Genomic DNA, 14,414 nt, shown 5'->3' with positions numbered 1-14,414 from the left:
GCTTCCACCCGCGGCTAGCAGGCACACATATCAGCTGTTGATAACAGCTGATATGTGCGCGTCTCGCCGCCGCCGACCGGCGGCAGGGGGCGGGGCTTACCGGCACACGATCCATGACGTATCTAGTACGTCATGGGTCGTTAAGGGGTTAAGGCAACCTGACAATTCGCCCGACGAGAACGAAGCCTTCAAGATCCGCTCTCCACCTGCTCCAAAATCGGGGTACTAGCGAAACGAGAGGGATAGGACTTTCCACACATATGGTCCAAGAAATCCCAAGCGTGAACCCTGAGAGCAAGCTCCCTCAGTTAGCCACACTGGGGAGCAGGACCCGACTAGTTTCAAGCTACAGGGACCAACTAGAAGGAAACCAGGTGCCAAGGGAAATGTCACAGATCAACAGGCAACACCAACAGAAACGGGACCCAAACGTGCTCCCTTCAGCGGCAGCGGTGTCCAGAACTTTAGTTTACTAAAGTTGTCCGTGTCAGCGTTATTGGACTGAGCGAGTACGCAAGTGACCTTTACCTCCCCAACGGCACATCTCCGTCACCATCACCGAGTCCTGGAGCATTCCCCCCACCTGTGGAGGGGTTAAATACTTGGCTGCCCACTCCATCACCACCGGGTACTCCCAGCTGCAGCGGTGGTACTCCACCTTACCAAATACCACGGGTGGCATCACGAACTCTAAATATAATCTCTGTAAATACCCCCCCCCCTTCATTCGAGTGGCCGCGAGACCCCCTCCCCGGGTCTGGACGTCCCTCGAGCCACCGCAGATCCGGATCCGAGCAGCTCGGCTGCTGACACGGGGGCGGCACAGATGCACATCGCTTGCCTGGCACATATGCTGAATTTGGTGGTGCAGAGGTTCCTGAAAAATTACTCCGAGACGTCAGAGCTGCTGCAAAAAGTGCGGGTTCTCTTTAGGCGTTCTTCTCACCCTGCTGCTGCTCATCACTTCTGTCTTCCCTCACACCACCTCACATGCAATGTACCCACTAGTTGGAACTCCACCTTACATATGCTGGAGAGACTGTGCGAGCAGCAGCAACAGGTGATAGTGGAGTTTCAGCAGCAGCACACATGGATGAGTCATTCTGTGGAACAACATCACTTCACAACCAACGAGAAGGCCTCCATGCTGGACATGTGTGCCGTGTTGCGCTGTTTTGAGTAGTCTACGAACATAGCCACTGCTGATGACTCCATCATCAGTGTTACTATCCTACTTCTATGCTGCCCTGAAAAATCGCTTCAAGGCAATGATGGATGAGGTGGTGGCACAGGAGGAAGAAAAGGCGGACCAGTCACTCAATAATCAGACCAGTCATCCAAACATGGTTGGGAGGGTGGATTTCTGTATCAACATTATCCAGGTACAAAGCTGTCCAGCCAGGAGACAGTTTTGGAGGATGAGGAGGAACCATGTGCACAGCAGGGTGTCACCCAAAGCAGCTCACAGACATCACTAAGGGGATACAGAGGATGCAAGTGTGGCGCCCCTGAGGCTTCCGTCGCCACAGGTCATTGCACCCCATCAGCGGTGTGATGCCCCATTCTGGGAGAGGAAGAGAGTGAACTCCGGTTCCCTGGTAAATCCACACTACACCCATTGCTAGGGACACACAGGACCAGGGAAAGTGGCAGGCAACCCTCCCATGCTGCATGCTGAGAGGGGCTGTAAGACCCATCCCTGCTCCCATAGGGTGGTAGCTTAGCAACTGGGGAGGTGGGAGGAGCCACCAGAGAGCAGATAGAGAAAGGAAGGTCAAGTTAGTTTCAGTTTACCTCAGGGAGTGAAAGAGTGAGGAGCCAGCATGTAGTTGGAGTAGAAGAACGAGAGAAAGGAGGGAGGAGGAGGCCTGCTGGAGGCAGGCAAGGAGGAGAAGAGGAAAGAAAGAAAGAAGGAAAGAAAGGCTCCAAGTCAGTCAGGAGCAGAGGAACTGAAGGAGACGCTTCCTGGTGAAGAACCTGGGACCCAGAGGTCCAGGTGACACCACGCAGAGACAGAAGGAGTCGCAGGGCCACGGGTAGTCCTGGAGGTACCACGAGCAGTCCTTGTTAGGTACCGAAGAGAGGGCCTAGAGGCGCCACGGGTAGTTGCAGGCTGCGGTGGCCTGTTCCACATTAACATCGGTGGAGTGATTAAGCTGCGACAGGGGACGGTCCCTAGAGACTGGAGGAGTGCAAAGACAATCTCCAAACAGTAAAAACCGAGGCCCAGGGAACGTTGTAAACTCCCAGGGCCAGAACCCATAGCAGACCTTCAGAAAAGGGGTAATCAGCCGACAGGTGACCCCCCAGCCTGGAGGCTGTAGTGGAGGCCAAGCCAGGTCCACCCTAACAAAGGCAAGGCTAAGGGAGACAGCAGAAGAAAGAGACACCAAGAGAAGGGCACCGGCTTTCACTCTCAGAATCACCCAGAAACGGCGGAGGTCCCTGACAGTGGTCCCAGCAGTCCAAGGGTCCCTACAGCTGTGACAAGAACTGTGAGTAAAGAACTTGAACTGCACCCTTGGAGTTGCCTCTGTTATTTCATCTGCATAGACACTCACAAGCACCAACTGTGCCCCGGGCATTGCTCCACCTGTGGGGAGCAGTACTACCATTGCTGCCATAACACCATCCCGGAGGCCTCACACAGCAGCGGCGGCTTAATAGCCGCATACCACAGGTGGCGTCACGAACACAAACTTTAATTCAAGCCACATATTCAACTGACACCCACCAGGGCCACGGAGCCGGGCCCAGCCACCACTGACTACCACCGGACTAGTCCGGCCCGGCACCGGGTGTCCCACAGCCCTGGGGTGGGCGAGTCACAAGTGATACAACTCCCACTGATGATAGCTTGTCATTGCCTCTGGGCAGCCTGTCGCACATGAGCTATGGTTTTTCCATTTTTTTTTTGTGCACACTACATCCAATTACGTTGTTACGCTGCAAGCTGTTCAGACACTACAAGTGGTACGCCTTGCGCCAAGCCCAGCATTACTCAAGTGGGTGGTTTGCACACGTAAAACACCCGAACTTTGAATCCGAACTCTGTTCCTTGGAAAAGTTGGTGTTTGGTACAAACTCCAAACACTGAACATCAGGTTCGCTCATCTCTACTCTTAAAATGTTAGCTTTGTTGGGAACTCTGAAAGCAGGCTCTGTGGCTGCACTCTTACAATGTAGGCTCTGTAGGGAACTCTGAAATGAATAACAATAAAAAAATAAAAATAAAAAAACAATGTTGGCTACCTCCTCCTCCGCCTCTTCCACCTACACCGGCACGTCACCCTCCACCTCCTCCTCATATTCCTCCTCCACTTAGACCTTTGCTTCCTTGTTCCATATTATTACTCTATGTTATTTTAGACGAGTTATATGTGCTCTTTGGGTGGACTCTTAAAACAGGCTCTTTGGCAGCACGCTTCAAATTTTCACTCTGGGTGGGAACTCTGACAAAAGTCTTTGTGGAGGCCCTGCTAAAATTTTGGCTCTGTGAGGAACTCTGACAACAGTCTCTGTGGGTGCACTCTTAAAATGTTTGCTCTATGGAGAACTTTGAAAACATTATCTGTGGTATCACCCTTGAAACTTTGGCTCTGTGGGGGAGCTCTGAAAACCGCCTCTGTGGGGGCACTCTTAAAATTCTGGATTTGTGGGGGAACTTTGACAATCTCGGTTGGGGAACTCTTAAATTTTTTTATTCATTTATTTAATACTAGAAGGTGGCCCGATTCTACGCATCGGGTATTTTATAATTTACGTATTGTGTAGTTAATGTATGATTTTTGTTATATATATACATATATATATATATATATATATATATATAGATATATATATATATATCTATATATATATATATATATAGATGTTGTTGTGTGTAGTTACCAAGTGTTTGTGTAGGGCGCTGTACATGTTCTGGGTGTTGTCTGGGTGTGGCGGGGGGGTGAGAGCGGTGTTGTTTGTGTGTTGCGTATGTTGCGTTGTTTGTGGAGCGCTGTGTGTCTGTAGCGTTGTGTGTGTGTGTGTGTTGCGCGGTTTGTGTGGGTGTGGTGTGTTTTGGGGGGAGGTATGTTTTGTGCAATGTGTGTGTTGTGCGGTATGTGCGTATATTTATGTATGCCGCGGTGTTTGTGTGTTGGGTGTTGTGTGTGTGCAGCGTTGTCTGTGTGTGTGGGTGTCTGTGTAGGGCGGTGTTTGTGGTTCCCAGTGTGTGTGTGGTGTGTTGTGTGTGTGTGTGTGTTCCATCCCCCATGCTGCGCACCCCCCATCGTGCTCCATCTGCCATGCTGCGCACTCCCAAACGTGCTCCATCCGCCATGCTGCGCACTCCCAAACGTGCTCCATCCGCCATGCTGCACACTCCCAAACGTGCTCCATCCGCCATGCTGCGCACTCCCAAACGTGCTCCATCCGCCATGCTGCGCACTCCCAAACGTGCTCCATCCGCCATGCTGCGCACTCCCAAACGTGCTCCATCCGCCATGCTGCGAACTCCCAAACGTGGTCCATCCGCCATACTGCGCAGTCCCAAACGTGCTCCATCCGCCATGCTGCGCACTCCCAAACGTGCTCCATCCCCCATGCTGCGCACCCCCCCCTCGTGCTCCATCCCCCATGCTGCACCAGCATCAGCCTCTCTACCCGCAGCATCAGCCTCTCTCCTCCCAGCATCAGCCTCTCTCCTCCCAGCATCAGCCTCTCTCCTCCCAGCATCAGCCTCTCTGTCCCCAGCATCAGCCTCTCTCCTCCCAGCCTCAGCCTCCCCCAGCATCAGCCTCTCTTCTCTCAGCCTCCCCCCTCCCAGCCTCCCTCCTCCCAGCCTCCCCCAGCATCAGCCTCTCTCCTCCCAGCCTCCCCCTCCCAGCCTCCCCCAGCATCAGCCTCCCCCAGCATCAGCCTCTCTCCTTCCAGCCTCCCCCAGCATCAGCCTCCCCCAGCATCAGCCTCTCTCCTCCCAGCCTCCCTCCTCCCAGCCTTCCCCAGGATCAGCCTCTCTCCTCCCAGCCTCCCTCTTCCCAGCCTTCCCCAGCATCAGCCTCCACCTCCCAGCCTCCCTCAGCATCAGCCTCCCCCAGCATCAGCCTCTCTCCTTCCAGCCTCCCCCAGCATCAGCCTCCCCCAGCATCAGCCTCTCTCCTTCCAGCATCAGCCTCCCCCAGCATCAGCCTCTCTCCTCCCAGCCTCCCTCCTCCCAGCCTCCCCCAGCATCAGCCTCCCCCAGCATCAGCCTCTCTCCTTCCAGCCTCCCCCAGCATCAGCCTCCCCCAGCATCAGCCTCCGCCTCCCAGCCTCCCCCAGCATCAGCCTCCGCCTCCCAGCCTCCCCCAGCATCAGCCTCTCTCTCCCAGCCTCCTCCAGCATCAGCCTCTCTCCTCCCAGCCTTCCCTAGCATCAGCCTCCCCCTCCCAGCCTCCCCCAGCATCAGCCTCCCCCAGCATCAGCCTCTCTCCTTCCAGCCTCCCCCAGCATCAGCCTCCCCCAGCATCAGCCTCTCTCCTCCCAGCCTCCCCCAGCATCAGCCTCCCCCTCCCAGCCTCCCCCAGCATCAGCCTCCCCCAGCATCAGCCTCTCTCCTTCCAGCCTCCCCCAGCATCAGCCTCCCCCAGCATCAGCCTCTCTCATCCCAGCCACCCCCAGCATCAGCCTCCCCCAGCATCAGCCTCTCTCCTCCCAGCCTCCCCCAGCATCAGCCTACACCCTCCCAGCCTCCCCCAACATCAGCCTCCCCCAGCATCAGCCTCTCTCCTTCCAGCCTCCCCCAGCATCAGCCTACCCCAGCATCAGCCTCTCTCATCCCAGCCACCCCCAGCATCAGCCTCTCTCCTCCCAGCCTCCCCCAGCATCAGCCTCCCCCAGCATCAGCATACACCCTCCCAGCCTCCCCCAACATCAGCCTCCCCTAGCATCAGCCTCCCCCAGCATCAGCCTCTCTCATCCCAGCCACCCCCAGCATCAGCCTGCCCCAGCATCAGCCTCTCTCCTCCCAGCCTCCCCCAGCATCAGCCTCCCCCAGCATCAGCCTACACCCTCCCAGCCTCCCCCAACATCAGCCTCCCCCAGCATCAGCCTCCCCCTCCCAGCCTTCCCCAGGATCAGCCTCTCTCCTCCCAGCCTCCTCCAGCACGCCGTGCTCCTCTGCCGACACTCACAGATCCGATCGCATACACTCACACACACACACACCCACCCGATCGCATACACTCACACCCACCCGATCGCATACTCACACACACCCGATCGCATACACTCACACACACCCGATCGCATACACTCACACACACCCGATCACATACACTCACACACACCCGATCGCATACACTCACACACACCCGATCGCATACACTCACACACATCCGATCGCATACACTCACACACACACACACTGACGATATTGCACATACGCGCTCACACTCACAACATCCGGAGATACCACATGCTTCTGGCCATGTGATCCTCCGGCAGGTCCTGGAAGCTCACAGCACAGTATCGCCGCCGAGAAGCAAGCGATATCTCCGGATGCTGTGAGTGTGTGGATGCGATCTAATGTGTGTGTGAGGTGTGTGTGAGAGTGAGTGTGATCTGATGTGTGTGTGTGTGTGTGTGTCTGTTGTTATGTGTGTGCGTGTGGATGTTCCGCCGCTGCAGGACCTTGATGTGCTGGTAACTATGCTACCATGGTTACCAGCGCATCCCGTCCCCCAATTGCACGGGAGCCCACACCAGCATACGGCGGCAAACCCCAGCAATGCGAGGGTTTGTGTCGGCTGAGTTGGCAGCGTATGCTGGTGTGGGCTCCCGGGGGTACAGTACTCACCTGGGAGTCGTGTCTCCGTGTCAGTTCGGGGGGTGCGTGCAAGGGGCGGGGCCAGAGCGAACGTGCATTGCGTGAGGGGGGCGGGGCGTGGCCGAGTTGCCAATACGTGCAGGGTGCCGGGGCGAGAGGCCAATCCGTGTGGGGGGCGGAGCCTGTGCGAGCGGCCGGCCAATCCGTGTGGGGGGGAGCCAGGGCGAGCGACCAATCCGTGCGGGGGGGCGGGGCCATGGCGAGGCCAGCGGCCAATCCGCTTTGTGTCACCGTAAGGACACAATTTTGGAGCAAGGCAGACAGACAGACAGACAGACAGAATAAGGCAATTATATATATAGATTTAACCATCATTCCCATGGTGACATTTGTTTGTAGGGTAATTGTCCTGCTTTTATCCCTTTTTGCTTCCTTTTGCAGTCCTCTAGCCCTTCCTGTGACCATTTTACAGTGATTTTACAGCACCAATGTTTCTGTTCCCATTGATTTTTATGGAGTTCAGCATCCGGTGTCAAGTTTGGGTCAAGTTCTGCTAATAAACCGAACTTTTAACTAGAGTTCGGCTGAACCTGGCGAACCCTAAAATCTACAGATTTGATCATTTTTTGTTATTATTAGTGGTTCTCCATGTCAGATGTAGGTGTGTTACAGTTATACAGTAGCTATATTTCAGTATAATGGTACTTACAAAAATTGACCCCCAAAAAGGAATTCCACTTGGTAAAGTTATGGAGAATCTGGTGAAACAAAGAGCAATTCCCAAACCAATCTCCAGGATGGCCAAAACAATCAATACAATCTGAAAAAAAGTAGACACAAAGATGTAAAACATTTTACATTTTAGGGCGAATTTACATATTTTTGTAGGCGACTGAAATAACTGTCTGTAGATTATCCCCACTTCCACCCATTTTTAGTCATATAGATCAGTGTTCCCCAACAAGTGGCAATCTCCTTACTTTTGGCTCCTCTGTAGTCTGGAGATATCATGCCACAGTACTATACTTGGCACCTTGGGCTATTTATTTATTTTACCCTTTACCCTTTACAGGGAATTTTTCATTTTAGTACTTTTGTTTTTTCCTTACCATCTTAGAAGCAACAGATTTTTTATTTGTCTATCGACATAGCTGAATGATGGCTTTCTTTTTTGCAGGATGAGTAGCTTTGAATGGCACCATTCATATTAATAGCTATAGTGAAAAACAGGTGAAAAATTCCAAAAGGGATTAAATATTGAAATAAATGCAGTTTTGCCATTGTTTTGTGGGGTTTTGTTTTTATAGCATTTGTGCCTGGAAAAATTATTATCCAGGTCAGTCCGATAACGGCATTTCCAAAAATGCTTTAATTGATGGAAAAAATTCAGAATATTGTAAAAAATATTTTTTGTTTTTTTTGTATTGCCATTTTCAGAGATATATACCATTTTTTTTTTTTTTATGGGGCTGAGTTAGGGCTTGTTCGTGTACAGTAAGCTGACGTGTATATGGATGCCAAACTAATGCTTTGATGATTTATGATAACATTTTTGGAGGAGGTGCGGTTACTAAACAATGGAATTCAGGCAGTATAATTTTTTTTCTCTTTATGGTATGTTTATCAATTGGGTTTCTTAATTTTAGATTTTAAAAGAGCGGACTTTTACAAGCGCAGCTGCACCAATTATGTATTTATATTTTATTTTTCCTTTGTATTTAATAGGATAAAATGGGAGTGACTTTAATTTTTATATCAAAATCGGCATGAATCTATTTAGATAATGCTGTCAGAGATTCAATGTTGCTGATGCCACCTGATACCAACCATGTAGACTAATCATTCTCTGTGACACCGTTTTTTCTTTAACTGTAGTGAATTCTCCCTCAAAGTAATTACAGCCTTATAATTAAGACATTTCTAATAGAGATGAGCAGACCGGTGGAAATTTATTTCAGCGAGTTAAGCCGGACTTTAGATAATGTTCGGTTTGACACCTGAACTTGACATGAACCCCAATGGAAGTCGGTAGTTGGTCAGTTCGGGTCCTTCCCGAAATGCTGCCAGCCAACACTCCTGAGGAGGGCGGGGGTCTTACATTTTTTTTTTGTGCACATGTGGCACCCAGGCGGCAGGGGGTTAACCTTACCCATCGCCGGGCCGGTGGTGTTGGTTCTGGGTATATCACAGGTGGCCCTGCCTGGCTTCGTGCCCCGAGGTGTCCACAATAAAAGGGGATTAAGAGGTGGATGTATGACGTGACGCCACCTGCAGTACGCGGCCAGGGATTAGCCGCCGCTGCTGTCACCGTCCTCCGGGACTGATGGTAGCAGCAGAAAAGATGGTATCACTCCCCACAGGTGGAGCGGGCCCTGGGGATGATGATGAGGGCAGTAGTGGCGGTAGCCGTTGGCACCAAGGCGCGGGGCGAGGACACCGGTAGTAAAAGTCTGAGTCGGCTGCTGCGGTTATAGGTGTCTTTACTCACAGTACTTTAAGTAACCCGATCAATGCCGCAGTAGCACTGGTCACCGCTGTGATGAGCCCCATTGACCTCGGATAAGTTGGAAGAAGCCACCGGTGTTTGGAAAAGGTGTTTTGTAAGTGTTGCCCCTCCAGCAGTGAGGAACCCAGGCTGAGCGTTCCGCTCCAAGCCTAGGCCCCCTGAAAGAGAAAGATGAGAGAAGATGGGGGTGTCTTGTCACAACAACTGATGTCCCGGTAGACTGACTGAAGATTGTGTGAGTTGCTCCTACTTCTACCCAAAGTGGGACCCGCCCCCTCCAGGTGGCTGGCTTCAGTGACCGGGAAAGTCCCATGCTTCTTGATGGCCACCCCCCTATCTACCCTGGGCCATCCCCCCAGTGGGAAGGCACATGACTGTATGTAAAGTGTGAATGTGGAATACCGGTGATTAACCCCCTCCTTACCCAAGGCAAACACTGCACCTTAACTGAGGTGCAATTCTCTGGAGCCGCAGGGGCACCACACACACTACATCCAATATTGCTTTTGTGACCCCCAGTGCGAGCCATTCAAACACTGCAAGCAGCTCGCACTAGGTCAGCACAGCGATGCTTGCTCAAGTGGTGAGCACACATACCTCTGAACTTAAACACTGAATTTTTTGCTAAAGTCCATGTTCGGTTCCAACACTGATCTTACCTTCTTCAGGTTCACTCATCTCTAATTCCTATCCAGAGATGCGCAAACCCAAGATTCAGTGCTTGGTGTTTGTACCAAACCCAGAGTTTGCAAAAAAAATAATAAAGTTTGGGTTCGGAGTTCAGGCGCTTTACAAGGGCAAACTACTCGTGAGAGCATTACTGTGCTCAGGTACTCTCAGTGCTCAGCCCAGTGCGAGCCACTTGCAGTGTTTGAACGGCTCACACTGGGGGTAACAACAGCATGAGCAGATGTAGTGTAAAAAAAAAAAGAATGGAAAACCACACCCACCCTCCTCTAGAAATGTTCTATTTATGTCAGGCTGCATGTGGGTGTGACGCCCTGGGCAAGCCAGGGGTCACAGGTGATAACACCACCACACCCTACACCCCAGATAGGTACACCAAAGCTAACCAAAAATCCTTGTTGCCTTCCTCCAGGGGCTGATGTCCACACCAGGGGGTGGGCCAGGCGGTTGGCTCCGCCCACCGAGGAGTTCACAGCCCTGGAGGCAGGAAACCAGGCAGATAGAGTTTGGAGGAGGAAGTGGAAGCAGTGGAAGATTAAGTTGAGAGTTCAAAGTGAGAGGAAGGAGAAGGAGGACAGTGAGGGTAGTGACAGGAAAAAGTGACAGTTGAAAGCCTGAAGTTAGTCCGGGTGTGTGCCCCGGACTGAGAACAGCAAGGTCAGCAGACGGCGGTGACTGTCTGCAGGAGCGGCTGATCGGAGGTTGCCGAAAGGACCGTGGACGGGTGGTGGCCCGGCGGTACCGGAGCGGTATACAAAGTGAAGCCAGCACCATTGGCAGGGGCCTTTCAGATCCCGGCAAGGCTAGGAGTCGCCGTGAATTTGCCAAATCCGTCAGTGAAGGGGACCTCTGGGTCTCCCAACAACCAAGTCCCGATTGAAGGCAACAGTCCGACCGTTAGAGAGAGACACCGCCACCGCCAGGGCACCAGTTTCTCAGGGCCAGCGCCTGCGGGCAAAGAGGTACTACTCCGGCCCATATCCAAGCCGGGGAGCAGGTTACCGGTGGGAACCCATCGCTACCATCATCATCTTAGGTGCAGGAAAAGGGACCGTCACCGTCAACTACTGGGGAAAAGCAAGTGCAGCCGTCCGTGGGAACCGTCTTCCCAGCCGTGTGTTTTACCGAGAACTGTGTCATCGTCTCAGGCTGAGTGAGTACCACAGTGCCGTGAGGCACAGCGCTGCCCCCGCGTCCCTGCACCCCACCAAGCCCTGCATCGGCCCTGCCATCCCTCATCACCCACCTCATCACTGGGCCCCGGGACAACCACCCCAAACCCACGGAGGGGAGAACCAACAACTTTGCTGCTCCCTGTCACCGCTCCCGGGATCCCCATACAGAGCAGCGGTGGTGTCCACACAATCACCACAACCGTGGGTGGCATCACGGACAATAAACAATCCCAAAAACCAATCCCTTTTCACTCACGGGTGAGGAGCGCCGCTCGAGTCCCCGGGATCCGGCCCATCACTCGAGCCACCGAGCAGCAGCAGGCCGCAGCAGCCGCGGCAGCCGGACCCGAGCAGTGGGAGAGCGCGGCGTCCCCTCCTCCGCCCGCGACAACTTGGCGTCACGAACAGGATCTTACCGCTCTGCCGTTGGGTAGAGGTGCGCCTTGTGACCGTCGGAGGTGTCCGGCCAGAAATTTTCAGAAGTCGCCATCTTTGGCGTGAAAAGTTCCCGCTCGAGCGTCTTCTCGAGTAGTAGAGGCGCGAAGGCCAAAACCCCGCCCCGATAAAGGAGGGGCCGGAAAGAGGCTGAAGGAGATGGAATGGCGGCTAGCCGCATGTGAGCGCGGCAATAAAAGCAGGGACGCCAGGACCCTGCAGCCATCTTGTTCCTGGGGGAGGCCGCCAGCAACATGTTCATGCCGTGCCGAAGCACCGTGGCCCCCGCACCTGGAACCGCGGCGTGGGTGGAGATCCGGACCGCGCAGCTCTACCAAAGGCTGCAGGTCAAGATGCAGCTCCTCATGGAGGAGTGGGAGACCGACATGGCGGAGGTTATAGCGACCGTGCGGAGACGCGAGGAGGAAGCTGCGGAAGAGAGGGTGAGTGACCCACGCCCCGATGCCCTGGTAGGGCCGGTCATCGCGGCTGCGGGACCCGGTCCAAACCCTCTCACCCTGCTGCCTCCCTCGCCACCCGTCCTGGAAGCTGGGACCCCGCCACTAGGCCCGCTACCACCGCAATTGGTAGCGATACCCAGCATGCCCGCCCAAGCGGGCCGACTTGTAGCCGGAGCCCGTAGTCGACCGGAGGTGCTGCCATGGAAAGCCCCGAAAACCGAACCGGAGGCGTCCCCCGAGAAGTCCCCCGAGCCGGAGCCGACAGCCCACTCCGTGCCGAAGGCCCAGCAGCGGAAAGCCCCTGTGCCCATCCCCCACACCTCGGCTGAGGTTGCGCCGGGTTGCCGATGCAAGGCAGCGTCTAAGGCCAAGTCACCGCGGGACCTGACGCCCAGAGTACCAGCAGTGGGCAATGTCCAACAGGTCTCGCGGGGCCCGACCCGTGCGCCGGAGCTCGCAGCAGTGCCGTACTGGGACAGGGAGCCGGTACCGTTGGGCCTGGAAATCGGTGAACGAGAGAGAAAGAAGGCGGAGATGGTGGCCCGTACGATCCGGGAGAAGGAGAGCCTGAGACAAGCTACCTTCCGGGTCCGGGGCCCGCTGTATGAAGGGCAAGTGAGGCGGTTTGATGTCCGCCGGGGCTATGGATTTATTTATGAACCGGGCCTGGAGGCCGAAGTGTTTATAGCCCGGCGGGATGTGAATGCTCACCTACCAGAGGAGCACCCCGGTCGTAACCTGATGCCGGGCGACATAGTCCAATACACCCGGCACTGTGGGGAGAGGGGGTGGTTCGCGCTGGATGCTAAGTTGAGGGGCAGCCAGGAGTCCCGTGTGAGCGCTGCGCCCCCTCCCTCAGGTGATGTCGAGGACTCTGAGTAATGGCAGCGGAGCACCATTGCACCGTCCCGGTAGGGACCACCAGTGTGTTTTGAGTTTGAAAAGTTGTGAAGATGAAAATAATAACCGAAGATTGACCTGATTGAACCGTGATTTGGAACCGGCCGTTGCCGGCATTGTTGTCCCCGTGGGGACCATCTAGCTGCATAGAAACATCTATGGACAAGCCCGAGAACTTGCAGGGCAACCACAAACATTAGTGGCTTGTAAATAAATCTGTTGTTGCAGCTAACCGTTACCGCCTCCGGAGAGGCAGGTTGGAGGGAGGGCCCGCAGTGGAGCAGGCTGGGGCCCAGCCACCACAGGAACCGGTGGCTACCCTCTGGAGGGGAAGGACAGATCCCGCTCGGGTAACTGGTTCAGGACTGGGGTCAAGGGGTGCTGCCTGGGTTTTGGGGGCAGCATCAGGGCCAGGTTGCTTGTGTGGGAGAGAGCGGCAGTAGCAACCGTTTAAAACCGTTTTGCAACGTTTAAGAAATGAACCTCCCGATGTGGGATGATGTTTTTCTACATGTTCATGTTTTATATCTTTTCAGAAAAATAAAACCGGTGTTGGACGGGCAGCCCGCGGACGGTCTGCATTTTGCTAAGGGGAAATGTGACGCCCTGGGCAAGCCAGGGGTCACAGGTCATAACACCACCACACCCTACACCCCAGATAGGTACACCAAAGCTAACCAAAAATCCTTGTTGCCTTGTTCCAGGGGCTGATGTCCACACCAGGGGGTGGGCCAGGTGGTTGGCTCCGCCCACCAAGGAGTTCACAGCCCTGGAGGCAGGAAACCAGGCAGATAGAGTTTGGAGGAGGAAGTGGAAGCAGTGGAAGATTAAGTTGAGAGTTCAAAGTGAGAGGAAGGAGAAGGAGGACAGTGAGGGTAGTGACAGGAAAAAGTGACAGTTGAAAGCCTGAAGTTGGTCCGGGTGTGTGCCCCGGACTGAGAAAAGCAAGGTCAGCAGACGGCGGTGACTGTCTGCAGGAGCGGCTGATCGGAGGTTGCCGAAAGGACCGTGGACGGGTGGTGGCCCGGCGGTACCGGAGCGGTATACAAAGTGAAGTCAGCACCATTGGCAGGGGCCTTTCGGATCCCGGCAAGGCTAGGAGTCGCCGTGAATTTGCCAAATCCGTCAGTGAAGGGGACCTCTGGGTCACCCAACAACCAAGTCCCGATTGAAGGCAACAGTCCGACCGTTAGAGAGAGACACCGCCAGGGCACCAGTTTCTCAGGGCCAGCGCCTGCGGGCAAAGAGGGGCTCCTCCGGCCCATATCAAAGCCGGGGAGCGGGTTACCGGTGGGAACCCATCGCTACCATCATCATCTTAGGTGCAGGAAAAGGGACCGTCACCGTCAACTACTGGGGAAAAGCAAGTGCAGCCGTCCGTAGGAACCGTCTTCCCAGCCGTGTGTTTTACCGAGAACTGTGTCATCGTCTCAGGCTGAGTGAGTACCACAGTGCCGTGA

At 54.4% G+C, this 14,414-nt stretch overlaps 1 protein-coding gene across 2 annotated transcripts in view; it reads right to left on the bottom strand.

The window, feature by feature from the left end:
* LOC142309909 (membrane-spanning 4-domains subfamily A member 4A-like) overlaps window positions 1-14,414 on the bottom strand; it is a 184,838-nt gene that overhangs the window by 117,498 nt on the left and 52,926 nt on the right. For both annotated transcript variants that reach the window (XM_075347370.1, XM_075347371.1), the window contains exon 3: window positions 7,500-7,610. In XM_075347370.1, coding sequence (XP_075203485.1) covers window positions 7,500-7,610 — 111 coding nt within the window. The remainder of the gene's footprint in view (window positions 1-7,499; window positions 7,611-14,414) is intronic.

Source organism: Anomaloglossus baeobatrachus, chromosome 5, assembly GCF_048569485.1.
Source record: "Anomaloglossus baeobatrachus isolate aAnoBae1 chromosome 5, aAnoBae1.hap1, whole genome shotgun sequence".
NCBI classification, from domain to species: Eukaryota; Metazoa; Chordata; class Amphibia; order Anura; family Aromobatidae; genus Anomaloglossus; species Anomaloglossus baeobatrachus.
The sequence above is the reverse complement of the archived record's forward strand: the minus strand, read 5'-3'. Positions and strand labels throughout refer to the sequence as shown.